The 27,972-nt window shown below is 37.8% G+C and overlaps 2 protein-coding genes across 2 annotated transcripts; one reads left to right on the top strand and one right to left on the bottom strand.

Annotated features, from left to right (window-relative positions):
- Window positions 1-8,569: 8,569 nt before the first annotated feature.
- Window positions 8,570-17,049, bottom strand: LOC139727431 (adenosine 5'-monophosphoramidase HINT1-like). The gene is made up of 5 exons (XM_071638386.1): window positions 16,928-17,049; window positions 15,108-15,257; window positions 14,595-14,699; window positions 12,760-12,832; window positions 8,570-10,466 (listed from the first exon to the last, which is right to left on the bottom strand). The coding sequence occupies exons 1-5, from the start codon at window positions 17,045-17,047 to the stop codon at window positions 10,375-10,377; spliced, it is 540 nt and encodes a 179-aa protein (XP_071494487.1). The 5' UTR covers window positions 17,048-17,049; the 3' UTR covers window positions 8,570-10,374.
- Window positions 17,050-20,563: 3,514 nt separating this feature from the next.
- LOC139727432 (uncharacterized) lies at window positions 20,564-26,469 on the top strand. Its single transcript, XM_071638388.1, has 3 exons — window positions 20,564-20,633; window positions 22,880-23,019; window positions 24,479-26,469. Exons 2-3 carry the CDS (start codon window positions 22,929-22,931, stop codon window positions 26,083-26,085), a joined length of 1,698 nt encoding a protein of 565 aa, XP_071494489.1. The 5' UTR covers window positions 20,564-20,633; window positions 22,880-22,928; the 3' UTR covers window positions 26,086-26,469.
- Window positions 26,470-27,972: the final 1,503 nt, after the last annotated feature.

A 27,972-nucleotide genomic window follows, 5' to 3' on the forward strand; every position in this document is an offset into this window, starting at 1 on the left:
CTCACCTTGTGCCATCATATAAAGCAAACGGAATCGAAATCGGGTTAGAAATGGCGAAGGAGTAGCATTTTGTAGCCAATTGTACAATATAGGTCAAAAATCAAGGTCAAAGGTCAAAGAAGTCAAAGGTCAAAATTCTGTGTAGAAGTTGTGAAGCATTCACCTAGTGCCATCACATAAAGCAAACGGAATTGAAATCGGGTTAGAAATGGCGAAGGTGTGGCATTTTGAAGCAAAATGTACAATATAGGTCAGAAATCAAGGTCAAAGGTCAAAGAAGTCAAAGGTCAAAATTCTGTGTAGAAGTTTTGAAGCCCTCACCTAGTGCCATCACTTAAAGCAAACGGAATTGAAATCGGGTTAGAAATGGCGAAGGAGTAGCATTTTGTAGCCAATGTACAATATAGGTCAAAAATCAAGGTCAAAAGTCAAAATTCTGTGTAGAAGTTGTGAAGCCCTCACCTAGTGCCATCACATAAAGCAAACGGAATCGAAATCGGGTTAGAAATGGCGAAGGAGTAGCATTTTGTAGCAAAATGTACAATACTGGTAAAAAATCAAGGTGAAAGGTCAAAGAAGTCAAAGGTCAAAATTCCATGTACAAGTTTTGAAGCCCTCACCTAGAGCCATCACACAAAGCAATCGGAATCGAAATCGGGTTAGAAATGGCGAAGGAGTAGCATTTTGTAGCCAATGTACAATATAGGTCAAAAATCAAGGTCAAAGGTCAAAGAAGTCAAAGGTCAAAATTCTGTGTAGAAATTTTGAAGCCCTCACCTAGTGCCATCACATAAAGCAAACGGAATCGAAATCGGGTTAGAAATGGCGAAGGAGTACAAGCATTTTGTAGCAAAATGTACAATATAGGTCAAAGGTCAAGGTCAAAGGTCACAACTGAAATTCTGTGTAGAAGTTTCAAAGCTCCCATGTAGTGCTATCACATGAAGCAAACAGAATCAAAATTGCCTCATAAATGACAGAGAAGTAGCAAATTGAAGATTTTGATCACACACGGACGCACACACGGACAGACGGACAGACACACACACACATACGGAGCCCGTTTCATAGTCCCCTGCTCGAACTCGTTCGGTGGGAACAAAAATCTTTGTAACATCCAGGCCCTGCCTATTATGAGCCCTTGCGGGAATCGATCGCCAGTTAATCAACAGAAAATCTTCTCGTTAAAAAAATACTAAAGCAATAATATCTATATTTTCGAATTAAAAAAAAACAATATACGCGTGTATGTATATATATATATATATATATATATATATATATATATATATGTATATATATAAATTAATATATTTATATTCAACTGTGTATTCGACATTTTGTAGCTAAAACCGTTTCCCAAAAAGTCATAATTGTTGATGGATTACACAATTTTATGCATCAATACAATTTCATACAAGAATACAATTAAGTCACTCCTTGTTTGCATAAAGTATTAAAACTTTCTAGATTTTGTTCAAGGTATTCCGTCTGGGAGACCTGCAAATTGCCTCCTCATTAAATCACGCAATATTCTGAAATACCTTAACTTTCTCAAACCAGTTCCTATTTTGATGTACCACTGTTTGAAATTTTAATGTCCAATGACCCCAGTCGTTGGTACGTTAATGAATAGAACGATATTTTTGTTCATATCACGCGATTATATATTAACGTCGGTAGCCAGCACAAAGGTCGCTATCGCGCAACGCGATGGTTGCGGATAGCGACCTTTGTGCGGGCAAGCAACTTCCTGGTACATGTACTGAAATCGAAGACGGAATGCTACTGTATCGTAGGCTGTTCTCATTACAGAGGCACAGGAAACTTCAGTACATTGCGACAAGAGCATAAATCTCGTCCATTTTCTGACTGGAACAGAACTATGAAAGGCGATACGAATTGCGTGCAGGGATTAATAGAATGATGACCTATAAGGCGTATCTGGTTAAATGTCTGCGCCATGAGATAAGCTCGGGGACGTAAACCATCTCAATTCTCAATTTGTCAGGTAGGACTCTTTTAAAGCCGACGCAGAAAGGTTAAAATATAAATAAATAGATAGATTTTAGCAACAGTTCCCAAGGCGCCCAGACAAAGGTAAACAATAGTAGCTTTCAGAACACATCACGTACACTACTAGTAAATGACAGTAAACGGGGTAAAAGCATTTTTCACAGATGATTAAATGTGATCCTTCAATATGCATGCGACATTACACTGTGGAATGCCACCATCTCCTCTCCCCTGGTCACCATAGAAACGTGCATTGCTTGGTCGTCTCTGTGTGAATGTCTCCTATTTCACTGACGTGCATCCTTAGCATCTGCGGACCCTGATGAACTCTGCGAGTCATGCAGCTGCCTTGGAACTCTCCCGCATCAATTTTATTGCCACATCTATCTCGGATTATCTAAAGGACAGGTTCACCTTCATACACAGGTGCATTGACAGAATGCAGCAATTATATACAGAACACATCAGCGAAAGTTTGAGGAAAATCGGACAATCCGTTCGAAAATTATGAATATTTGAAGGTTGAGCGCCGTTATCGCTGGATTAGAAGACTACTTCAGCTTGTGTGGCAACATGGGTAAAACGATATAAAGAAGATAATGATAGATAAAATTCAACTTATTGTCACTTTTCTTGCATAATAAAAGAACACTTGACTTGCCTCTATCAGAAGGAGGGGGGGGGGGAGGTAATATGATTACATTGTATTACCCTTAATAAATTCAATGACAAGTCGAGTGAACGTATACTTTTTTTAAAAAAATCAAATTTTGTGAAATTCTCTTTTTATTTTCCTTATATCGTTCTATGTGCATGTGACATCATAAACTTTATAGTGGTCTTCTCATTCAGCAATGACTGCGCAGAAACTAAAGAATTAAAAATTCAAATCTTTTGAACGGATTGTCTGATTTTCCTCAAAACATTCACTGATGTGTTCTATCTAATGGCTGCATTCACTCAAAACACATGCATGTATGTATAATCATAACGGTGAACTTGTATTTTGATCGTATAGTGAAAGCGGAAACCCACAACCCTGCAGTCTAAGGGCTCCAAGGATCATAGTAAACAACTCCCCCGGATATTAGAGTCGGGCATTGTTTACCAAGTCCATGCGAATGATATATGGCATCGACTATAACTTTCCGGATCATTCCCAGGAGACTGATCTCTATGTCATACGAGGAAAATCATTCACAAAAGAACAATTCATGTAGGCCCTACTAACACTGCAAGAAAGTACTGTAACGGTTTTAAAGCAGCTCATTTGAATTGTGCATCGCTGATATAGTAATAATAATGTTGAATTAAAAGCAAGGCATTTGGCATTCAATGCATTCCTCGATTGTGACATTATTATTACTATTCATTTCCAGTACTGCCATGCGCGAAGCAAATACCATATGTGTATTATGTGTGTATAATAGCCTACATATGAAATTCGTATTTAGTTAAAACGAATGTTAATTCATTATTTGGCGAAACCCATCTGTCTGAATTTATTGTATATAGAGTCTGAAATGATATGTAATACAAACGTGTACCAGTGTTATTATGTTGAACGTAGAGCAGGAACAAAGCAGGTGGAGGTGTTTATCATTATGTGAGAGAAAATTTAAGTATACTGTTGACCTGATTTATATGTTGATAATCTAGAAAGTTGGTATTGTTATTGAGGTCAAACGTCAATATTCACGTCTCATTTATAGGCAGCCTCATTCTAATTACATAATTTTCTAGTCTATTAAAATGGTGTTGGAGAAATTGATGTATCAAAGTAATAGTGAATGTATTATTCTTGGTGATATACACGTGATATTTTAAACACAGACAGAGCCTCTCATACAAAGTTACTTGTGTGAAATAATGGAAAGGCTTAATTTCCACCAGAGTTTGGCAGTAACAGTTAATACTTCGTCCGCGATAATAGGCTTAATCTGGACAAATCAGCAAGAAAAAAAAAAGGCTGGCAAATGTTGAGGTATATTTCGGTGATCATTGTCTTGTTTACTGTACCACAGGTAAAAAAAAGAAAAACTAGAAATGTCGCTATGGCGACTGATGCCTCCGCCATAATGCATGATTCTCCCAATAGGTGTATAGTACAATGTCTTCACAATGTGTGATGACAGTTTTACCAGAAATATCTTGAATATGTTCACTTTCCTTGAACTGGGTTTGCTATGATTGTCTTAGAGTGCAGGTACACATATTTAGGGAATTGAGAATTTTTACTTGACTTCTGACGGACCCTTTTATTTAGATAAGTTTAATGCATTGAGTAATTTCCAAGGTATGAAGAAAGAGTGTAATTACAGTACAAAATACATTTTTTTTTTTTGGGGGGGTCATTGAAACCTGGCCTTTGACCCTTAACCTTTGACCTTTGACCTTCTGGCTGGAAATTTCCCGGAGAATCTCCATTAGGTAATGTATGTATATGTTAAGTTTTTAAACTAATAATGCAAGCATTGCATATACTAGTATATGAGGGAAATAGTAAAATTTTGAGGATTTGACCTTGACCTTTGACCCCTCACTATTGACCCATGACCCCTAAATTCCCTAGATAATCCCTGCCAGTCAGTACATACATATGTACCAAGTTCCATGAAGATACATTGAACCATTTGCGAGAAAAGTGATATTGCAACATTTTCACCTAACCTCTGACCTTTTGACCTTTGACCTTATGACATGAAACTCTCTCTGGAGAATCTTAACACAGTAGTAGATGTCTACACTAAGTTTCAAGAAAATACCTTTGGGCATTGCATAGATATGGGGGAAATAGCAACATTTTTAGCATTTGACCTTGACCTTTTGACCTTTGACCTCTTTCCAAGGTCACTAAAATCTACTAAACTAATTGTCCCATCATACATCATCCTTGGACCAAGTTTGGTGAAAGATGCTTTATCCAGTTTTGAGTTATCACATAAACAGGTAAATTTTATGATTTGACCTTGATATTTGACCTTTGACCTCTGTCCGATTTCACTCAAAAACTAATCAAGTAATTGCCCCATCACACATCATCCTCCGACAAAGTTTGGTGAAATTTGCTTGATCCGGTCTTGAGTTATCGCGTAAACGGATACAATTTCATGATTTGACCTTGACCTTGACCTTTGACCTTTGGTCGATTTCACCCAAAATCTAAGCAAAAAATTGCCCCATCATACTTTATACTTTGACCAAGTTTGGTAAAATTCCAGTCAATATTACTCAAGTTATCGCGTAAACGAAAGCGGACGGACGTACGGACGTATGTACGGACGTACGGACGGACGGACGGACAACCCGAAAACATAATGCCTCCGGCACCACTTCGTGGCGGAGGCATAAAAACAGAGGCTATATTATATAAAGAGAGTAGAGATAGGCACAAGGTTGGGAGGAATATGAGGAAGGTAAATGTCGAAAAACTTACGGATGGTGTTGGTTCTTATCATGGGAAGAATTACGAACTATGAGCAGTGTAACCGATGCCTGCTTATGACTTTTAATTATATATTATGTATACCCAATAGACATGCACATGGAAAGAAAAGTCAGATTAAGAAAACAGACTCTTCTTGGACTAACAACGTCAGAAAAAAAAAATCTTAAATTAACAACACAGTAGTATTTTATTACTAATCACACAAAGGAACGAAAAAAAAAGAAAAAAAAAATACCGCGATGCTCATGGGTGCTACACAAAGGAACGAAAAAAAAAAGAAAAAAAATACCGCGATGCTCATGGGTGCTACATACATGTACAGAGAAAAGCAATAAGGTTGCTGCTGTATTCGTCAAGCACAGAAAAACTATAAAAACTCGTAGTATATGCCTAAATGAAAATACAGTGTAGCGGTCAGTCATGTGATATATGGAAATCATTGAAGTCATTACTGCCATAAAAACATAATTCAATATTTAGAGTGATAATGTTGCTATCAGTGATAAAACTAAAATCACCGATTGCTTTAATTCTCATTTCATAGAATCAGACGTGAAGTTCAAAGTAGTATTGCGCCCCCTGTTGGTCGCAACCGCTCTCCAAATCGTGACGGCACTTTGCGTTCTGATCAAAGAGAGCACCACCAAGTTCGAAGAAAAGAAAGCATTCGGACCAGATAATATACCTGCCATGTTCTGGAATATAACTGCAAATCAAATTATTAATCTCCTAAACAAATTATACATTTGTTTCTGAAGAAGGGAGTAGTCCTTGTGCAATGAGAAAAAAATCTCTATTCCAGAATTTAAACCAGGCAAGAAGTGTGATATGAATAAGAACATCGATCTATCCATTCATTCAGTCATAGCGGAAAATCCTGAAAAAATTAATGCTGAATTAACTTTACACTTATCTGAATCAGAACAATATAAAGAGTTGTCATCAATCTGGCTTCAGACAGAAACATTCTACTGTGACGTCACTGTTGAACGTCACGGATGACTTGATAGTTTTAACAAAGGTGATCTAGTTCTAGGAGTGGTTTCTCTCGACCAGAAGAAAACCTCTGATTCCATTCTTTTCAGTAAGCTATATACAGCTTGCTGGAAGGGACAGTTTAGCTGTAGCTTTAGCTGTAAATCGGACGCAATACTTGTGCAAACGGGGTTCAGTTTCACAAAAATGTAACAATGCAATATACCACTGAGTCTAACCTTGGTCCAGTGTTACATTTTATTTGTTTTTATATATAAACGATCCCACTTTATGTTTGAATACATGATTGTAAAATATCACGTTGATGACACTTGCCTTTACTATGTCAACGCAAATCCTCAGACATTAACTGATTCATTGAATGCAGATTCGACTCAAGGTTGAAAAGGAACAGACTTGCTTTGAATGTGAAAAAAGTGTGAATTTCTTTCTGTAACAAGACTGGAACGAGGAAAGAGTATTAAGTCGGCACTCCACACCGGCATTCAAAATGTCCACTCAAACACGTTACGCACTGTCAGTGTTTTAGGAGTTGTATTGTTGAACATTTGAATTGGAATAAGCGTATTGATTGTCTGAGAAAAAGTAAGCAAATTACAAATATAATCATTTTTATTAAGAAGATTAAGACCATTTCTATTATCAAAGTTACACAACAAACTGCTTTAACATTTTCAAAAATCTGTAATTAAATTTAAAAGCAGGTTTCACTACTGCAGCATGATACTATAGTATGGGGGAATGCTGGGAAACGGTGTTTAGAAAAGTTGAATGGAGATTTCCAAGTCGAGAAGCATTTAAGTGTTTGAACACTGGTAATCTCTCGGTCCAGAGAGATTTACATTTTTCATAAAGGCCTACCATGCATGTACATGTATAAGATTTTCCGTGAAATGATGCCTGGTGAATCTATGTGAAATATTTGTATTCAAAGAGCTTTCATTACGGTTGGGAAATACATATATACATGTACAAGAATTGGAATTACCAATTTAAGGCCTCGTACAAACTTTTAAGAAACAAAGCGTATCCAACAAGAGAACTGCGCAATGGAATCAGCTTCCTGTGAACTAGAAAAATAAGTCATTCGCTGGATTTAAGATGTGTTTGGATGTTGGGTTGCAGTGGCGTCTCATTTCTTATTAAATATATCTGATGATTAAAAAATGTATGCAGATATTATGAAGATCCAGTATTTTGCTCTGAATGGACGGAGGGGGTTGGGGTAGGGGGTAGATAGATGCATTTGTGTTCTTGTCAATGCATTATGTTCTTGTTTCGTTTGTATGAGACACTCCTGAAATGGTGTATACAATTGTATAAAAGTCACATGACCAACAATTAACTGGACAGTCATATTTTTGTTTAATCTTTAAAAAAAATGTTCACCAGCTGCTTCGCTGCTTGTAACTTATTTGTTGGATCCAAAACAATTCGCAATATGCATTCAGGATAGGTTTCTCGGAGTAAAGTGTTTCAGATTTGTTATTGTCCAAAATGAACAATTTCAATGCAATTGATTAGGGATTTACATGGGTTTCTCACAATGAATTTCATAACATCCACCAATAAATCTGTTGGAGAAAAAAACAAAGCGAGTGCCAAATTGTGTCTGGCCATTTGCGTAGAAGAAATTAATGTTTTTCTAACTCCCGGAAGTTCATTGACCCACCTATGACCTTTGACCTTATGGTGACGTTCAACTCCCCAAAGGACATTTACCATCCAAGTTTGGTCTCAAACGGACATATACGGTACATCAAAAGTCATAAGCCATAATCGAAATACGCCGTAAAAACTTAACATTGGGCCCTAAGGTTCATTGACCTCTGCCTGTGACCTTTGACCTTGAGGTGCCCTTAATATTTCGTAAAATGTGTAACTTTGTATGACCAACTTTGATGGAAATTGAAGTCCACAGTAGGGAGTTATTCAAGTTTTTGTAGCATTATGGACGGACGACGGACGGACGACGGATGTACGGACGACAGACGGACAGATGCCGCAGGCGATCCCTTAGTCTCCCCACACCTCCGGTGGGCTCGACAAAAAACCACCAACAAATCATTTACATAATACATGTACTCATCACTAGAATTTAATTCATGTAAATCATATTTATTATTGGCTTTTCATGCTTTTTGTCCAATACAAATTAATTGGCAATATGGTCATTTCAGCTCATAAATTTGCAAACGTAACATTTTAACACTGCATGTCTCTGGTTTTAACAGTAACATACCACAAAATGATTGTCTCTTATAATGTGTCTGCTACATACACTGTACATGCACACACACTGCATCTATCATGGCAAACATTAAACATTCTCCATACACCTACAATAAGATGGCTGCACCAATTCAGCTATTCTCAAGCTGGGAATACAGTTGTACGGATTAATCCCTACTCTAATACCATTCTGATACTTTCATATAGCCTATATCATTTTCATCTTTCATTATATAACTAAGTGTAAAGAAAATAAACCAACAAAACAAAAAAGACACATGTACAGCCATGGGCAAATATTCCAAAAACATGACTTTACGTACTCTATCATATGCCAATAAGTCCTATCTTATTAAGTCATAGCTGCAATAACACCTCTGGTGATGATGAAAGATTAAACATGGGGGATATTCTCCATCTGACAGTTTGTCAACTAAGCCTAGTTTCCATGGGCCAGTGTGAACAACACATAACAGAGAAGAAGCCAAACTAGACACCTTTTTCAATACAAAACCTGCACCGACAGAGATTTGATCCCAAACTCTTAACACTTGCATGAAGCTCCACACCTGCAAAAGAACTGTCTAAAATTGCTGTAAAACCAAAAATACACCCTAAATTAAAACAATATTTTACTCACAAGCTTTAACGGCGGGACTGTCAGCTACAAACAGTTCTTTGCAATTGCAGTAAAAAAACACCACCAAAAAAAAAAAAAACCAAGACAAAAACACAAACAAACACTTCTTTGCTGTATTATAGTGCTAGAGCACTGCAACATTTATCATTTGGCTGTTGTTTAAAAACTTTGGAAAAAAAATGCCTTTACACTTGCAACTAGGTACAGCTGGAAAATTGCTCAATGTAACCAATCATCTTCATCTACTACATGGGTAGACCTGGCAAAATAACACACCTGAACAGTTACACATTTTTGAATGTTACAATGCTGTCCAAAAGGGCTTCTGCAGTGTCACGTTCGACTAGGTCTGACAATAGTCCCTAGATTTTGGAATACATGACTTGTTCAAATCTATGCCAAACATATGCAATTCAACCACAGATATTACATTGTTTCTCTATTGCATGCAGGGAAATACATGAAAATTGTCATGCCAACATCAAAATATAGAGCAAAAGTGGATATCGTCTACAGTGTATGTACTTTTATCTGGTAACATCTTCCATGAAGCCATCACAGAAACCAGTGTGATGAAACTTCTCTAAAAGCTGGTAAAGTGCTCACTGCCAGAGTGAAGTGGTGAATGTGACCTTTGAACTATGCACTTCTGAACTGGTTGCAACAATTGATACCAATGACAAGTGTAAAAAGAAAGAAAATAAATATGCAAACTTCCTTCAAATTTAATTTTTTTATGAATCACTCAAAGAATTTCCCTAATCACAATTTAATCATTGTACCAAGTAACTAGATTAAACTGGCTGAGTTGCTCCACAAACAAAGGATTAAAATGTGAAGTTTAGGATCATTCATAAAACCCAACTACACAGATCAATTGCCACTGCATAGTCACACAATGCATTTTAACAATTTTTTGTCTATTTATTTTTTCTTTTCACTTTTCACCCCACTCTGTGACACTGACGTTCTTGACACGAAGCAGGCCTGGGCTTTGGTGAGGCTACATCTCTCTCGTCCTATTTCTAAAGGAGAAGAAAAGTTAACCAGGGGGCCACTTCATCTGTCTACCTCCAATGACATGGATGTGAAGGTGATACACAGACTGACTGCCATGTTTACCATTGTTGATCACTGCACATACAAGAGAGAGAGAGAGAGAGAATACATTAATTTATCACATCTATTTGTTATTTAAAATTCATACACTCTCTGGAAGACACCACGCCTGCCTTGAGCATTTTTATTTTGAGGTATAATGTTACCCTTTTCCCCGCACCTCACACATCTAGGAATAAAGGGCTAAAGTTGCTTAACCCTAAAAAGACTGGGCTATTTTGGTAGCTCGAAAGACTGGGGGGGGGGTGGGAGGGCTAAAGGGCCCCCCCCCCCCTTAAGATCTCGGCCGTGGATCGCGCGATTGCCGCGAAAATTTGCACAATGGTAGTGTGCGATGTAATCTACAAGATCGTATGTTTAAATTTTCCAAAATAGTCTTCTTTTATTTCATTTTGATTAATTATGCTAATTTATGCGAGAAATCAGACTCTTTGATCTAAATCAGTAAACAAAGCTCCAAAAAATGCTCATTTTTGGTCTAATTATTCTTTATGGCATTCTTAGCAAATGCACTTGAAAAAAAATTCAGTATCAAAATTGATTTCCTATTCATTTTATTGTTTCATGAATTTCTTATGTATTTCTTTGTTTTTTCGACCTTTTGTTTTTGTTGTTTTTTTAACAAAATTTGTGGTAGACATTTTTTGAAGCATAATGCTCCTAAAACAAATTAATTTTAGCCATTGAGAGTAAAAATAAGCATATTTATATGAACCATGTGAAAAAACTCAATTTGCATTGACTTTGTACACAAAATCACATTTTTGAGCCATTTTCGGCCTCACATGCATATACAAAATGTTACGTAACTTCAGAACCGTACCCCCGGGCCTCACAAATTTGGTGTCAAAATGTGCGGGAAACTTGAAAGAAAAAAGTCATAGAGTATCGCAGCAAGAGCATTGCGTGTTGCAGAGTAATCGCGCGAAATGTCGAGGGGGGAGCCTTTTAGGCCCCCCCCCCCCCCCAAGTCTTTTTAGGGTTAACTCGTTGAAGATTTGTCCCGAGTATACTCCGGCAGGTGTCTATGCAACATGTACATGTATGTTATAGCAATGTCAGCTTGTCCTCAACTGAGTTAATGCTAGCTAGGTCCCTTCATTTGACAGAACTACTACGGGAAGCTTCACATCCACCTTGCCTGTCTTGCCCATACTCATACACACAAACAGACAAATTAACCCTACACGTGTAACTACGCCAGGAGGGAGGGGGGCCTTGGAAGCCCCCTCTCGACATTCTGCACAATGTATCGCCATCGTAAAAAGCTATCGCCGTAATGTTTCATGACTTTTTTCTTTCCAGTCTCCCGCATGTTTTGACACCAAATTTGGGATGCCCGTGCACCTGGTTCTAAAGTTACACATAAATGTACATGCATGTCAGAACAAAAATTGCTCAAAAATAAGAATTTTTGTACTGTATAAATTCAATGCAAACTTTGCTTACAGTCAAATTTCATAAAAGCATGATTATTTGGGGGTTTTATCGATTAAAATCAATTAAAAGCACATGAAAAACAATAGAATACTTAAGAAATGTGTTTCTGATGGCACAATTTTTTTCATCTGCCTTTGCTGAGGACACTAGAAAAAATATTTACACAAAAATGTGCCTGTTTTGAGGTTTATTTAGTGATTTATAGCAAAAAGTCTGATATTTATGCATCATTATGCTTAAATTAGCATAATTTAGCATAAATGATATATATATCTTTTTAAATCAACTTTACAGTTTTTTAGATTACTATCACAGACAATGTGTGTGCTAATTTTCATCATGATCGCTTGGTCGACGGCCGAGATCTGGAGGGGCGCCTGGGAGGCCTGCCACTCCAATCAAAACAAGAAAATAAAAATAAAAAAATAATAATGATAATGATAATAATAATAATAACAATTATTACTATTATAATAACTATAATAGTTATAATAATGATAATAATAATAATACAAATAAAACTAATACATGTCTGATGAATTACAGGAACTAGGTAAGCCAAGGGCTATTGCATTATTTAAGAGTAAGCACATTAAGTACATCATGTTTTATTTCAGGAAACTATGTCCATTCGGAGAAATTAAATCTGACTTTAAACAACAAAAACAAACAAATCTGTCCATAAGGGCACACCATCAATGTGTCAATTTCTGGTACTTTATACTAGGATCAAACTTTCTGTGGCTGTGTGAGGAACACTTTGCATGACGTAAAAAAAAAATGGTACATCTTCAAGAAAGATGCACAGTACTAGACATGGTGAAAATCAGACACAAATTTAGGAATGCTGAATGACATTAATCCTCACCAATTCTGTAGCCTTCCTCAAGAGGTTCAGTGGTGGCAATCTTCCTGGCAACAGTCATCAAGTGTCCAAGTAACTGTTGGATACAGAGCATGGAGGAGAAATCTTAGGACAGATGAACCACTGAGGGCAGTGATATTCTTGGCATGCGGAGAAATACTTCATTAAACTCAAGGCTGCACACTAACCCATTTTTTTTTCTACTGGTCCGACCTGTTTGTCGGACCAGTAGGCACCCAGTTTTTCCATTTTTTTAACTGGTCCATTCCTTAAAAAGTTACTGGTCCAACAGTGATTTTTACTGGTTATGGACTGCCAGACCAGTGCCAGTGTGCTGCAGTGATTAAAGGCATAATTTACCGTTTGCAGATGAAACAAAAACCCAGCATTAGTGCTTTAAAATAGTGCTAAAATGTGAGTTAGGGATAGAAACAACCACTGCAAAAATTTGAATTACTAAAGTGAACAATAGTTATAATAAAAATGTTTTCAGACTAAACCGTCTACAGTTATGGTTTATTAAGAAAAATATGTATATCTCCTTATATTTTAGGCTTTATTGCGAAAATTTTTCATGGTAGGATGTTTTGTGGTACGTCAGACCTACTCATATGCATCAAATGTAATATCTTGAACATTTTTGAAATCACTGCTCCCAAAGGTAAACTGGACCTTTAACTGTATAGTTCAACTGGTCTTGCTTATACATGAATGTGACTGGTGAGAGGCTGATTGGAAATGGCGACTGGAGGGGAAGAAATTATACAGAATGTTCCATTATCCCATTCTAAGCCAGGGACATTGGATGCTGTGTACAAAGCTATGGGATTAGACAGGCTACTCAGGCACTTTCTGGTGTAACCTGCCCAAAATAGCTTATCATCCCCTGAGTGAAGAACGTGTTGGTATGTCTGAAACAAGAGAAGGCTTCTTCCCTTATGTTATAAAGGTTTAGAGACAGGTGTTTGCAGTCATACAAACTGTAGCCATAACACAAACACAAAAGATCCATGCATGCTCAGGCAAAACCAGACTACAAAAATATTCCCAGGACCAGGGAAAAATCATGATTTGGGTTGATTTTTTTATTTTTTATTATTTTTTTTTTTTTTGGGGGGGGGGGAGGGGCAACTGTATCAGACTCAGATCAAAATTTGGCCAAAAACAAAACCGACTAAGATTTACAAATCTAACGGGATTTTTATAAACTTTTGTGTATTCTGTGACACATTTTGCCATGACGCTACAGCAAATTTCTTGTGTTTGTCATATGAATTCCAAGTGAAACTTAGGTTCTTCCCTCCAGCTGTACACATGGCATGCTGCTAGCCTCATTGACTGCTGTGAAGTCAGAGCTCTAGTTACATCAACAGACTGCCGGGCCAATAGTGCATGAGCACTGCGGTGGCAAAAACTTGCTGCATATCTTTAATACTTTGTCAATGCTCAACTAATGCTTTGTGAGTGGAATGCTCACACATCTCAATTTTTAATGCCGCCACGTTTCACATCGAGAATAGGCCTACTGATACAAAAATTACATGATTTGAGCTTTGTCATAAAACTATACAGTAATCAAAAGTGTTCCAAATAAAACACACACACACACACACACACACACACACACACACACACAAAAAACCCAAACAAATATTTTCCAGTTACAAAGCAGATTTGGTTTGAGTGTATGTGTTTGGTTTTGTTTCTATTATCTTATTTTTTTTTTTTTTTTTTGCAAATTAAGGAGTCAAGACGTCGGAAAACCATTCTACTTTTGGGTGTGGGCCCTTAGCTCATCAGCTATACAATATTGCAGTCACTTATCTAACGGTACACACCTGAGAATCACCGTCCTCCGCCTCACTAATGGTCGGTATCTCCTTCCTTGGGATGACCAGGAAGTGGGTTGGTGCAACTGGATTCACATCGTGGAATGCAATGCACTGAAAAGAGACAATGAAATCATTTTTACAGCACATTTAACATGACTAATAAGGCACACAATTTTGCATCAAATTGATTTACACTAAAGATATTGTCAGAAAAATAAAAACAAACATGATTCTAATTTTGAATATTATGCAACACTCATAATTTCACACCTGCAATTGATTTTTTTTTTTCAAGATTTTTGTTTGTCTGTTTGCATACATATGCACAAAACACATTTCACAGCTCTGCATTATCAAATTGTCTATGTAATGCACTACCAATTTTGTACATATCAAAATAGAGTATGGAATCATTTTGCAATGATAATGATACCATTAATGTAAATGAATGAATGTTACCTTGTAGGAGCAAACAGTCATGTTATACAAGCTGTGAATGATTAACAATTTATTCTATACCTGGTCATCTTCATAAATAAGGTCAGCAGGAATCTCCTTGTTCAAAATCTTGGTGAAAATGTTGGGCTTGTCCTTCTTGCGGTCAGTCTTACGAGCTTCTGATGCCAGAATGCTGGCTTTGACCTCTCCATCATCACAGAATGGACGGAGCTGCATCACAGTATAAAGAAAAAGAAAAAGAGAAAAAAAAAATCCATGAAATCTCTCCGTTCTTCCAAAATGACTAAATTTACTTCATACATATTTAACAACTGTGCCTTTGCTATCCACCACAAATTTCTGCAGTTCCTAAGCATCCAAACCTTTCTTACCTCAAGTGCCTTGAATTTGAAGTGAACTTCAAATTCTGATTTATTGTTACCAAAGATTAAACAAAGTTCCATCTCCTATTATATGAAATTGTTTTCAGGCATCATTCATTTCTAATCAAGGTAGCAGGGAGAGATAGAAAAAAAAAAAATCACTCATGACCATACCATGACTCATTCATGACCATGTGTATTCATTTTCCAACTCATTTCAATTTGCAGCTGCGAGCTGACCTGAGGATTTGACATCACTGACAATTTGAATTCCTCTACAAAATTCCACATATACACATGATTACTGTAAAACGTGATATATTCACAGCATGACATTTTTGCGCATTGGAGCCGACAGCCTTGTTCGTGGAATGAAATTTTCGCGAATTGCTACTGGCATTCAATGCATGTATGCTGTAGTGTAGACAAAAACTTTCGCGTGCAGTTTAATTTTGCAAATTTTGGCGCTCGCAAAATTCGCGAAATTAAAATGCACGCGAAAATTTGTTTTACAGTAGTTGGGTAGAGTCTAAATAAATTACAACAGTGTCTAAAAAATCAAAATCTACAAAGAAAAAGCAGAGTTCTACGTCTATTTTCTTGTACTTTTTTTTTTATGATGATAAGATCCAACTATTAAGTTGTATGTAACGTTTGAGGTAGACCCCTGCCCCTCCCCCCCCCCCCCCCCGCTACAATGTTGCAATACAAATATCAAAAATACATCTTGCAAATTGACTCAAAGATTGGTTGAAGAAGATGAATCGACAAAGGACACAATCAATCAGTTGCAACAAATTGGACAGCTATGACACCTATACAATCCAGGTACCTCTTCGTACCATACAGTAGCTTTTGTCCCATCCCAGGTACCACTGCGGTCTGCAGCTCACAGCTTAGCTCAGTACACACAAAATATAAGCACTCATTATACAGTTAGTGCACTGCACTGCATGATCATTCGCCGTATTGATGACAGCATAGTCTTCAGTCCCATATACTTCAAAATACGTCGGCATTTCAAAGTTTAGATATTTTAAAATCATTTTCTGATCTATCATCGTCAGTGGTAACCAGAACTTTACCCGTACATGATGGGGAAACATACCTGGACTGCACAAATATCAAAAATACATCTTGCAAATTGACTCAAAGATTGGTTGAAGAAGATGAATCGACAAAGGACACAATCAATCAGTTGCAACAAATTGGACAGCTATGACACCTATACAATCCAGGTACCTCTTCGTACCATACAGTAGCTTTTGTCCCATCCCAGGTACCACTGCGGTCTGCAGCTCACAGCTTAGCTCAGTACACACAAAATATAAGCACTCATTATACAGTTAGTGCACTGCACTGCATGATCATTCGCCGTATTGATGACAGCATAGTCTTCAGTCCCATATACTTCAAAATACGTCGGCATTTCAAAGTTTAGATATTTTAAAATCATTTTCTGATCTATCATCGTCAGTGGTAACCAGAACTTTACCCGTACATGATGGGGAAACATACCTGGACTGCAGTCAAATGCTTAGACACCGAAATATTCTTACGTCCAAACGTTTTTGGACTGCAGATTGAAGTCCGCACTGCATACCGCAGGAGTTGGCTCACGCCCCTGCAAGCAGCCATGACTATTCTGTACAGAAACACGTACACATACACGATCGAGGGCGCACGTACTGTTCGGTTCGTACGGCGCCACGTGCGCACTATGGGGAAAGCAGCTACTGAGTACTAGTATTTCTTACTGGTAATCAACAGATAAGTGATTGTTATAAGAGTTGAGATTGAAGACCCTGCGCCAGCAATGACAAAAAAAGAAGACTGGGATCCAAAAAGATCGAATAGAAGAAGAGGAAGGAGGGAGAGAAAAAAAGAAGACGAAGATGAAGGTTGAAGAAGAAGAAGAAGAAGAAGAAGAAGAAGAAGAAGAAGAAGAAGAAGAAGAAGATGTGGAGGAGGAGGAAGAAGGAGAAGGATGAGGAGGAGGTGGAGGTAGTTGTCTTTACAAAGCATCTTATAAAAATATAAAAAGATAATTTTTAAAGAATTTTAGAGATTGCTCCTCAGCAGGGACGGATCCAGGTATTCCGTAAAGGGGAGGCGCCTTTACAAAATTGAGGGGGGGGGGCACCCCAATTTTCTTTTTTGTATTTCTTTTGTTATCATAATGGGGAGTGGGGCGGCCCGATGCGCTCCCGCCTCAGTATCTGTCTCAGTATGTCTCATTCAGCCCTAAATTCCGCGAAATCGGTGCTGCAACAGCAAAAGAACTACGTGTATCTTCATAATTAGCAGGGTATATATTATCAAACATGTTATACACTGCATACCAAAATGAAAGTAAACACAATCTTAAGCACAATGAGCATAATATAGATGTATTAATATACAGTTTCACAATCCTGCAAAAGTTGCAATTTTCTGCAGCCGCGTATAGTCCGCTGGGCAATATAAAGCGCGGTCTATTGCTAGTATTTCATCAGTTGCTATTATAAGACAACAGTAGAGTAACACAAATGAAGAAATATGAGGTCTATAGCTAGAATCGCGCGTATGTTGCATAATGTCGACAGATTGTAATTGTAAGACCCGTATATAAGACCATGCAGAAAGCACTGTTACAAAATGACACTGCTCTTTATCGGCATTGATTTGTTCTTTTCTTTCAAGAAACAATACTTTCTCAGTCCTTCAAAAATAAAAAAAACAACATAGATGAAGGGAAATGAGAGACTGATTATGTCATTTGAATATTTCATAATCAGCCTGAGTATTTCAAGTTCGCCTTCCACATAACAAAATTATTTATGTTACGGTATAGTGACTTGGATATAGTGAACAAAGATGATTCATTTGCAGAGGGAGACAAACTGAAGAAACTCAACCTGAAAGATGATATCATTTTAGATGGGAAAAATCGAGAAGGTGCTGGCCGTTATCATCTTGTTCACAGCGTATGAGAGCTGCAGCATCCGTGGACTTTATAACGCAGGAGGAGAGCCTACAAGCTATTAGCTATCATGTATCACGATTGAGCACTGATGGGGTGTTAGAGAAACGTATGAAGAGTTTGTTTGCAAAAACCGATAAGTCCATATTTGCTAAAATGGAGATATTTGCGATTAAAGGTCAAGAAAAATAAAGAGAATAATAAGAAAATTTTTGCTTCTTTTGACCATAACTTCAAAAATATACCTTTATATGTAATGGCTAATATATAATTTAAAAGGTATCATTTTGTAATTTATGACAGAGATCGTACTTCAAAATCTTCAAAAATGGACTTATCGGTTTTTGCAAACGAACCCTTCGTATGCAAACATAATATTGGAGAAACAAAGGCATTCAATTCAATTCAATTCATTAATTTCATTCTCATATTTCTTCCAACAAGAAACACAACACAAGGTAAATCAGAAAATCCATCGATAAGCATCCACAGTAAAGCGCGAAGGATAAACGATAGTCAACAAACTAATAGAAATGAAATGTGCACGTGCCATGGGGGGTTACAGTTATATTTTGAGGAGAAAAAAAAAAAAGAGAGAACTGAGAGGTCCACGGTGCTTGTCAGTGCTGATGCTTGTAGATTGTGAACCACTCAAGAATTCATGACTTGAGTTTTGGATATACATTACATGTACACACGCATGCACAGATGTGATACTATAACATGATAATATAGTAAGAAACGGGGAAAAATTCTGCAGAACAGTGTGAAACTTAAAATGGGATTAGAAATAAGGAAGTTATCTCATTCTGATATTTCAAAAACTTTTCAGAACAAACTTCAATCAGCAAGTTAATGATGTCACGCTCTCAGAATTTCTTCAATCGCCTTACACAAATGATAAACATCTCTTATTTCAGTTGTGTAAATGTAAAACTTGCCTTAAAACCAACCGAAAATAAAAAGGAACAAATTTTAACTCTAATATCTTCTCTCTTTTTTTTGGTATGGGAATAGGCCTTTGCTTTCACATGTATTAGATAAAAATATCATTTTTTCCTAATTCCATAATGATACAATCATGAAAAATTGTCATGGTATGACATAATCAACTCATTTTGAATAATCATAAGGACTGGTCAAGGAATATTTTCAGGAAAAAAAATTCAAAATGTCATAATAAGTATACTCTTTCTTATTTGTTATCCGATATTTGTCATTCCCTGGTTGGAACATTGTGGAAGGAATTTTTCTTTTTGAGTTTATATGTTATTTAGGGATGGATTTCCTCTTTGATAAGGGGAATGCAAATAAGTGATGATGACACCTCTCAGTTTCCCGTTGATCGTGGAAAACAAAAATCAGCTAATAAAATCGGCAGTAAACCATAATCTTATTCCTGCTGCTGAGGCCTATTTTCAAAATATGATCGGTAGGAAATGAATTATCAGGATTGAGACTAGTTCATAACTGCATAAAAAATTGAAGTAAAATGGAAATTTCAAGATTTTGTAAAAAAATGAAGGGCCTATTAGTTTGATAAAACTCTAATAGCAAGCTGTGAGGCGCGGAGGCATTACCAACTCGTTTGTTCATATTGACCGTTTAACAATTCTTTTTTTTTCTCGAAAATTAACGAAACTTCACAATTTCTTTTCCTGATTGCGATCGGATTTTCATTTTAATTCTTATCACTCTTTCTTGTCGTATAGGCCTGTCATATAGTTCCATACTAGAGTACCTTAACAGGTCCGGAATTCAATTTAACCCTTATACTTCTGGATCTAGAGAAGATTTGTACAAATTCGGGGCTTTTGAGTTCAAATTCAAGTTTATTGTCATCTAAAAAAAAATATTCCCTTAGCAGAGAGAAAGAAACCCCAACACTGTCAGTTAGTGTTTTCAGCAATGATTTACAGTATTGTATCATGAGCTGCTATTTTCGCGAATTTCGCGAATCACAGTTGGATCACTTGAAAATGTCGCCTTGCACTGCACTGTAGCGCATTTTAGGATAAGAATGTCGGTGTCAATTCGCGAAAACAACATATTGCGAGAATGTCTGTGACTCCTGTCATTCGCGAAAATATATGTACGCGAAAATAACAGCCTATGTACTACTAGTACTTGTATAGCCGAGAAGCTCGAAGAAGTTGTTGTGAGTGTGTGCAGTGCTAGGTGGTAGTGAGGTGCTCTGCGGCGGTTTGGTACATCGTAACACCACCTGCTGCTGATATGCTGCTACGATCGAAAGACAGGCAAGTTTGGAGTTTTAATGATTTGTAGATCACAGTGGTTTGAAATGTGACTGAGGTTTTTTCATGAGATGGCATGATCGCCGCCAACCAAGTTTTTAGCAGAGGTGAAAATTAAACATAAATTGGATGGGTATAATTACGCCACTAAACTTGTGGCACGCCGCGTCGTACTGTAGCTTCACACTGGCACTGCACTTTGGGTGAAATACAACATGTATCCGTCTATCCGAAGGCGCCGCGCAAGGCATTCTCTTAGTCCGGTCTGTTCATTTTATTGTTAGTTGATGTCTGTTGCGTAAATTTATACGGATATGCAATTAATGTTTTGGAACAGGTCAGCTTTTGCTCTCCAAATTAAATGTCCATTTTCATTTGATTTGTCAATCTTTGTACACTGGTTTTACTTTCTTTACTTAATACTTTAATCAATCGATGCTATAGCCTAGTAGGTCCGGGCCTGTTCATCGATCGATTGGTACAATGCAGAATGGTAGTCATTTGAATCAATCTTTCAATTAGTAGAATTACGAGTGGTTCTATGCCGTGACTATGGCAAGGTGTGTGTGTGGATGTGGAGAGAGAGGATTCAACTTCAAGACATCTGTTAGTATCCTTCAGGGTCATATACAGATGGTAATTCTTTCGTAGTTGTTCAGTCTGTTTTGTCCTTAACTTACATATTTGTAAAGGAGGGAACCTGTCTTAATTTATTAAAGCACATCGTCATCGATTTGCATCGATCTGATCATTTCTAGATCCTAACTGAGTTAGAGTAGTTGCTAATTACAATAATTCTTTTTTATAGTAAATTTACAGGCGTCTACACTACACTACACTACACTACACTACATTACAGCTTCTTCTTCTTGGATACTGTCCAACACCCCTTAGTAGGGCTAGGGGCCAACTAACTGCGACCAGCCCCAACATGCAGCGCAGCGTGTTGGCGGCGCGGTCTCCGGGGCTAGGGGCCAACCGGATGGGAGTGCGCTGGTGTTTATTGCGCAGAGAGAGAAGTTTGGAATCTAGACAATTGATAGTAGTACTAAAATTTAGTTGCTTTGTGCCTTTGCTCTTGCTGGATGTACTGAAGGATTGCTGCTTTGTCTTGAAGGAGTCTTTGTTTGTGATGCCGGTGACTGTCGGTGTGTTCTAGTCTGTGATACTACGTTGTAGTTCTTGGGATGAATGGGTATTTATAGCAGTTTTTGTTCATATGGCAATTGGGATGTAACTTGTACTTGTAGATGGTGATTTCCAGAGAACCCTAAAAATAGGGCCGGACACAGGGCTTGTCGATATAACGAGGTACATTTACTGATGTAGGTCCCTATAAAAAGTAGATAATCATAAATCTAGTAAACTCCCTACAGTGTGTATCTAGAAGCTAGATACATCATTTGTTACATGTACATGATAGACCCCTGCTTTGCATATATGAGGGTAGACATTCTGTACCATACACTGTAATTATGCATGATCATATCATGGTTGAGCATGCGCATGCCATGATGATGGAATCAAAGTGGGGCCGATCAGGCCGAGGTTCTTATGAATTTAAAGAATCGGTGGCAGAATCTATATCTTGAATCTGGTGATTCTGTCCCATGGGCTGTCTTTTTTTTCTCCTTTCTTTCTGTACAACCAGATGTAGAGAGGCATGCGACCTCATTTGTACCTGACATGCTGGCCTGCCTTTCAAATTACCAAAATAATGGCTTTCCTCTTCTTCTATGATAGTGACCACAATTGGCTTGCTGATTAAATTCTGTCACTTTCCTGACCACTGTGTTTAGATTATTTATGGTAGGTATGTAGACCAAAGGGCTCCTTTCAAGGTAAAGAAGAAATGAAACAAGTTGTGTACAACTTACAAGACTGATCATGACTCTTGATAACCTGTTGAAGATGAGTCCCGACTAGTCTACATGGGAAATGACTGTTGAAGCAAAGTCAGTCCATCCTCAATAGGTTAATAGATGGATTTTTGGTCAGTTTTATGTCATAGTCTGTGATTGAAATTTGAGTGACTTTGAATCAAGTAATGACTATCATTCCTGCAAAATGTGCCATGCTACATCTTGTACAGTGTAGATAAATGCAGTATACATTGGGTGTAACTGTTTAATTTCTGTGCTGTAAAATGAATTTAGTGTTGAATTAACCTTTTATCCCCAAATTACATACAGCGTATAGTCATAATGTATGACGTAAAAATATATTTGTGTCCACCTTTTGCACTATAGGCAGTTAAATAGGCAGGGGATCTGCAGTGACCAAACAAGGAAGTCCAGTCAACATGGAGGTACCAAGTTGTAGCACCGAAACCGCTGCAGAGGTTTTCATTGCACATGTAGTGAAAATTGAACCCAGAGACTGGAGTGAAAATGGTAAGAGAAGCTGCATTACAAGTGCATTTCTAGACTCAAAATCCTTTGATGCCATTTTCAATTAACATATCACCCTGGTAAGAAATGATCATGCAACTTGCATCATAAAACCCATAAAATATTGCACACAGCTCAGTTTTCAGGGAAGCCTGAAAAGGTTAGGAGGTCAGCAATATTAATTTCTATTTTTTTTTTATTATTCAGTTGAGTAATCCACCTTCCATGAAATAAGATTAAATGATTTTGTGTCTGTTTGCCAGCTGTTCTTGCTTGATTTCCCCCAAACATTGAAACGTTTGATTTTCCCCATATTTTCCCGTCAAAGTTTGTGAGCAAAAACGAGTTTATGCTCTATGTTTATTGAGTACATAGTAGATGATAGATGGTAAAAGTTTTGTGAGGTGTATAATATGTTTGACCCTCTCCCACATAAACCTACAGTAGGATGACTGGATTTTTGCTTTATACATTGTACCTTTACCAAAGGGTATCTGTTAACTCTTGGCAAGGCTTACAAGGTATATCTATCAGGATCTCTTTACCATGCTCAGTACATTTAGGGTACTTCTTTCATTTGTTTTCTTTAGATGTAGATTTTTTTTTTTTTTGGGGGGGGGGGGGGGGGGGGCTTAAGGATAAGATTGATAGGTTTGGTGACAAGATTTTTTTTTCTTTGTACCCTGTAACTTGTCAATACATTGTGTGTTTGTTTGTGGTTTTTCTTTTCTTTTTAAGAACTCTGCTTTTGAAGTCACTCATTTTTCATAGAAACGTAAGCCCATTCTTACTCTGTCATGTTCACATTCAAATCTTTATTGTAAAAGCATAATGCAATGTCAAACCTTTCACATGACTTCAACTCAATTGCTTGATGAGGTTGTGCTGTTACAGTAACATGTAATAAAAGACACTGTCTGTGATATGTGACATTTTACCCAAATATTGCTACTGGCCAAAAAATATGTGAACAATTGTAGTGAAATTACAAGTTTTCTGTGATAATATAAAAAAAACTGTCTTTTTGTTTTTTACACTATTGTTCATCTCATGGTTAGCAAGACAGTTTCAGAAATCTTTCTTTTTGTTTTTTAGTCTTCTTGTGAAAGTATTATACATGTACTACAAATTACTTTCTGTGACCGTGGTCATATGTCATGAAACTGCATAGACTGCTCCCAAGATCTTCCAGAAAAGTACAATGTAAGCATGCCATCACACTACAGACATAGTAAATGATGTGAAATTGCTCTTAGTTTAGCTCTTAAATTCTTGAGAAGCTTGCAGTCACTTGCCCAAACTAGACAAAGCAAAATATGTGTGGTTTTGCATAGAGCAACCGTGGCTATGCGACTCAGATCTGAAGACATAGGCACTTGTTTTGTTTTCCTACTAAAAAAAATGTCAGCCATGTGAAATTTTTCCAAAATTAAAAATTTAATTTTTACGATTTCTTATTCAGATACAGCCATTGAAGATCAGGGTCAAAGCTCATCCCAGGAACAACAAACCAACACCAAGCACATAACCAGTGAAATGGGGACAGAATCTTGTGATAGGCAAGATGGCATGAACCTGGGTCCGATTACAACGGAGGACTCTTGTGAGGAGGAATTAGATAGCTGTGAGGTGTGCCACAAAATGTTTGATGACAAAAGCCACCGCAGGACAATATTCCACTCCAAGCTCCATGACTTTGAGCTGGTGCTATGCAGCGTCTGCTTCACGTCAATCGAATCCAGGCAGATGAATGCAGAAGACAACTGCTTGACAGATGGTGAGATGACAGTGACCGATGAAGATGTTAGTGAGAGTGAGCCAACGGAAGAGGAGCTGGTATCCAGCGGGAAGGAGGAAACTCAAGAGGCCCTCCTTCTAGTTGCTTCCGCCAATAGCATTTATGCAGGGTGTATTCCCTTACTACCTAGAATTGACCCTGAGGAGCAGCATACCAGTGTTGCCAATCATAACCATATACCACAGAGCCTGCTAGATGGTGACCAAAGTGACCAGAAAAGTGAAAAGAAGCAATTTCAGTGTCACCTTTGTCCCAAATCGTTTGCCCAAAGTGGTTGCCTTAAGAGACACATCAGAACACACACTGGTGAAAAACCCTTTGCGTGTAAAGTGTGTGGCAAGACCTTCGGCCGGTCCAGCAACCTGCACTCTCACATGCGCAATCACACAGGGGAAAAGAATTTTGAATGCCCAATCTGCGATAAGAAGTTTGGTCAACGGAGCTGGTTGCTGAGGCACATCCGAACACACACGGGAGAGAAAATATCCCAGTGTGAGCTGTGCCAAAAGAGTTTCAGCTCATCGAGTAATTTGCAGTCCCATATGAGGACCCACACGGGAGAGAAGCCGTTTCAGTGCCAGGTGTGTCATAGGGAGTTCTCAGCAAAGAGTACTCTCATTAAACACAGCAAAACGCACACCGGTGAAAAACCGTTTGAGTGTGAAATCTGTCACACCTTCTTTTGTCAGAGTGACCAGCTTGAAAGTCACATGGCGACGCATAGTGAAGGGAAACAGACGTGTAATATCTGTTTAGAGGAGTTCGATGAGCGAGACAGCCTGAGAGCCCACATGCAGAACTGCCATGGGGAAAATCAGTTTGAGTGCAAGATTTGCAACATGGTTTTCAGGAACATCCAGGACCTCCGCCGCCACATGCTGATCCACATTGGAGCAAAGTCGTTCAAGTGTCACGTGTGCGAGAAGGAGTTTCACAGGAAGGACAACCTGAAGGCACACATGAGAGTCCACACGGGGGAGAAGCCGTACAAGTGTGACATATGCCACGAGACGTTCAGTCACAGCAGCCACGTCAAGATCCACATGAGGAAGCACACGGGAGAACGGCCCTACCAGTGCAACATTTGTCAGAAGACGTTCACTCAGAGCGGCAGCCTGAAGAGCCACAAGAGAATTCACACGGGGGAAAAGCCCTACAAGTGCCACATCTGCCACAAAGTGTACAGTCGCGGCACGACAGTCAAGAAACACATGAAGAAGCATTATGCCGCTAACGCCGTAGTAGCGCCAACAATAGAAATGAAAGGCTAGAGTGTGAGATGACCAGTGAAAGAAAAAATTTGACTGCAATCCAACGGGGTACTCAGTGCAGCTGACACATTTGAAACATACACACTTACAAAGTTGTTGTACATGTAGTGTAGTTGTGCTAATGGGATAAATGATAAGAAACTAACTGCTCAATAGATTTAAACCTGTGTAGCAGAGGTGGGGGCACTTAATAAGCCCATTCTAGGCATTTTTGTGATAATTTTAAAATGCATTATTTTTTGCTGAAATTTCATGACTTTTTTCTTAAACAGCTTGCGCCCATCTTTCCACCCTATATGTGTAAAATCATGGGAATGCTGAGACATAGCACATTTTCATGGCCAGTGTGTCTGAAAATGGCATTATTTTGATAATGACTTTTATGTGTGGGTTTGGGTTTTACAAGATGTGATGTCAGATTTACGTTATTCCTGTTTTTACGGAATAAAAAGAAAGCCAAATAAGGGGCCACCTACCTCCCCCCCCCCCCCCCCCCCCCCGCTATACAATTTGAAATAGCCAAAGCTATTAAGTCATCAAAAGTGACAACACAAGCAGTGATGATAAAATCAACAATTATCTGAAATGAGAGGGTGACTTCTACAACTTCTGTGATGGAATTACGGATTACACATATTTTTGTATTGAATGTAACATTTTAAGCATATTGGAATTTGCTCTCTGTACTATACACACAATTATTGTGTTTTTATTGTATTATGCACTCCATTCATACATGTATCTGGCCTTAAGCATTCTGTGTGATACTGCATTTCTATTTAATTCCATTGTAAAGTGTTTAATGTGGATTTCATCATGAGCATCTATTGTAAATATATATACACACAGGCATTTTTAAGGATAAATATAGGTACTATAAACTGTTTTATGTGTAGATGCTCAACAAAGATTATGTATAGTTGAAATATAAAGGGTTGTGAATCCCTTTTACTGTACTGTAGGAGGAAGAATGAAGACAAATTGTGCAGTGAAGGCTTTCCATTCGTTTGCCTCACATTCTTGTCTCTTGGATTTACATATTTTCCCTGAATATCTGTGTTTGTGATAATCGTTTTCCCACCTGTCTTATCTGTTCTGCCTTACTTTACAGCCATTCTTCCCTCTAACACTCGTTCGTAAAGAAAAAAAAATCACAAAGTGTGCTTCAGTGATTCATGAGTTTTACATTGTATGAGTAATTCATGATGGAAATCATCTGATTAGGGTTTTAAACTGCAGCTGAGATGGGAGGCCCTTCAAACTTTCTCTGGTGCATGGTGAACAAGCTTCAGCCCCCTACTGTATACCACCTGCTCTTCATGTATAGGGTGGTGAGATTTGTGTGGATATCATAACTGGTGAATGGATCTACTGTACAATGTACTTGACCCTGGAAACAGCAATAGCTAATGGCCTAGTGTATGATGTTAATACACTGCCTAATTTCTAGCTCATGCAAACTGCTGAATACGTACTGTTTGAATACTGCATAAGCTGTTATTTTCGCAAGGGTTTAATTTTCGCGAATTTTGCGAATCACAGTTAGACCTTGAATTTAACAACACGCAAAAATGTCCCCATACGCTTTGTTAATAGAGCATTAACGTAAAGGTCGGCGTCGATTCGTAAAAATGTCTATGACCTTGTCAATATCTGTACGCGAAAATAACAGCGTACAATGTATGCAGTACATAGGTCACATATTACAAGAAAAAAACACATTCTGATTGTTACAAATAGTGAATGGCAGATTCCCATCTTTATGCTCTATAAAAAGGCTCTGAATAAGGAAAATGAATGGCAATGAGTTTGTTTAGCATAGGTGCTGGCATTATCTTTGGAGCTTACATATGTATATTTCTGAACTTAATATGATTGATCTGCACA

The sequence above is a fragment of the Diadema antillarum genome, unplaced genomic scaffold (genome assembly GCF_040938485.1).
Source record: "Diadema antillarum isolate AM-2024a unplaced genomic scaffold, OU_Dant_1.0 seq00000131_RagTag, whole genome shotgun sequence".
In the NCBI taxonomy this organism is placed as follows: domain Eukaryota; kingdom Metazoa; phylum Echinodermata; class Echinoidea; order Diadematoida; family Diadematidae; genus Diadema; species Diadema antillarum.

Excerpts from the sequence above, each read along its gene's own strand:
- LOC139727431 (XM_071638386.1), bottom strand. The coding sequence starts at position 17,047 with ATGGCTGCTTGCAGGGGCGTGAGCCAACTCCTGCGGTATGCAGTGCGG. Across the intron at positions 15,258-16,927 it reads AGCATTTGACTGCAGTCCAG|CTCCGTCCATTCTGTGATGA; the intron begins GTATGTTTCCCC and ends ACTGTGATGCAG. Across the intron at positions 12,833-14,594 it reads CGGAGGACGGTGATTCTCAG|TTACTTGGACACTTGATGAC; the intron begins GTGTGTACCGTT and ends TGTATCCAACAG.
- LOC139727432 (XM_071638388.1), top strand. The coding sequence starts at position 22,929 with ATGGAGGTACCAAGTTGTAGCACCGAAACCGCTGCAGAGGTTTTCATT. Across the intron at positions 23,020-24,478 it reads CAGAGACTGGAGTGAAAATG|ATACAGCCATTGAAGATCAG; the intron begins GTAAGAGAAGCT and ends TTTCTTATTCAG.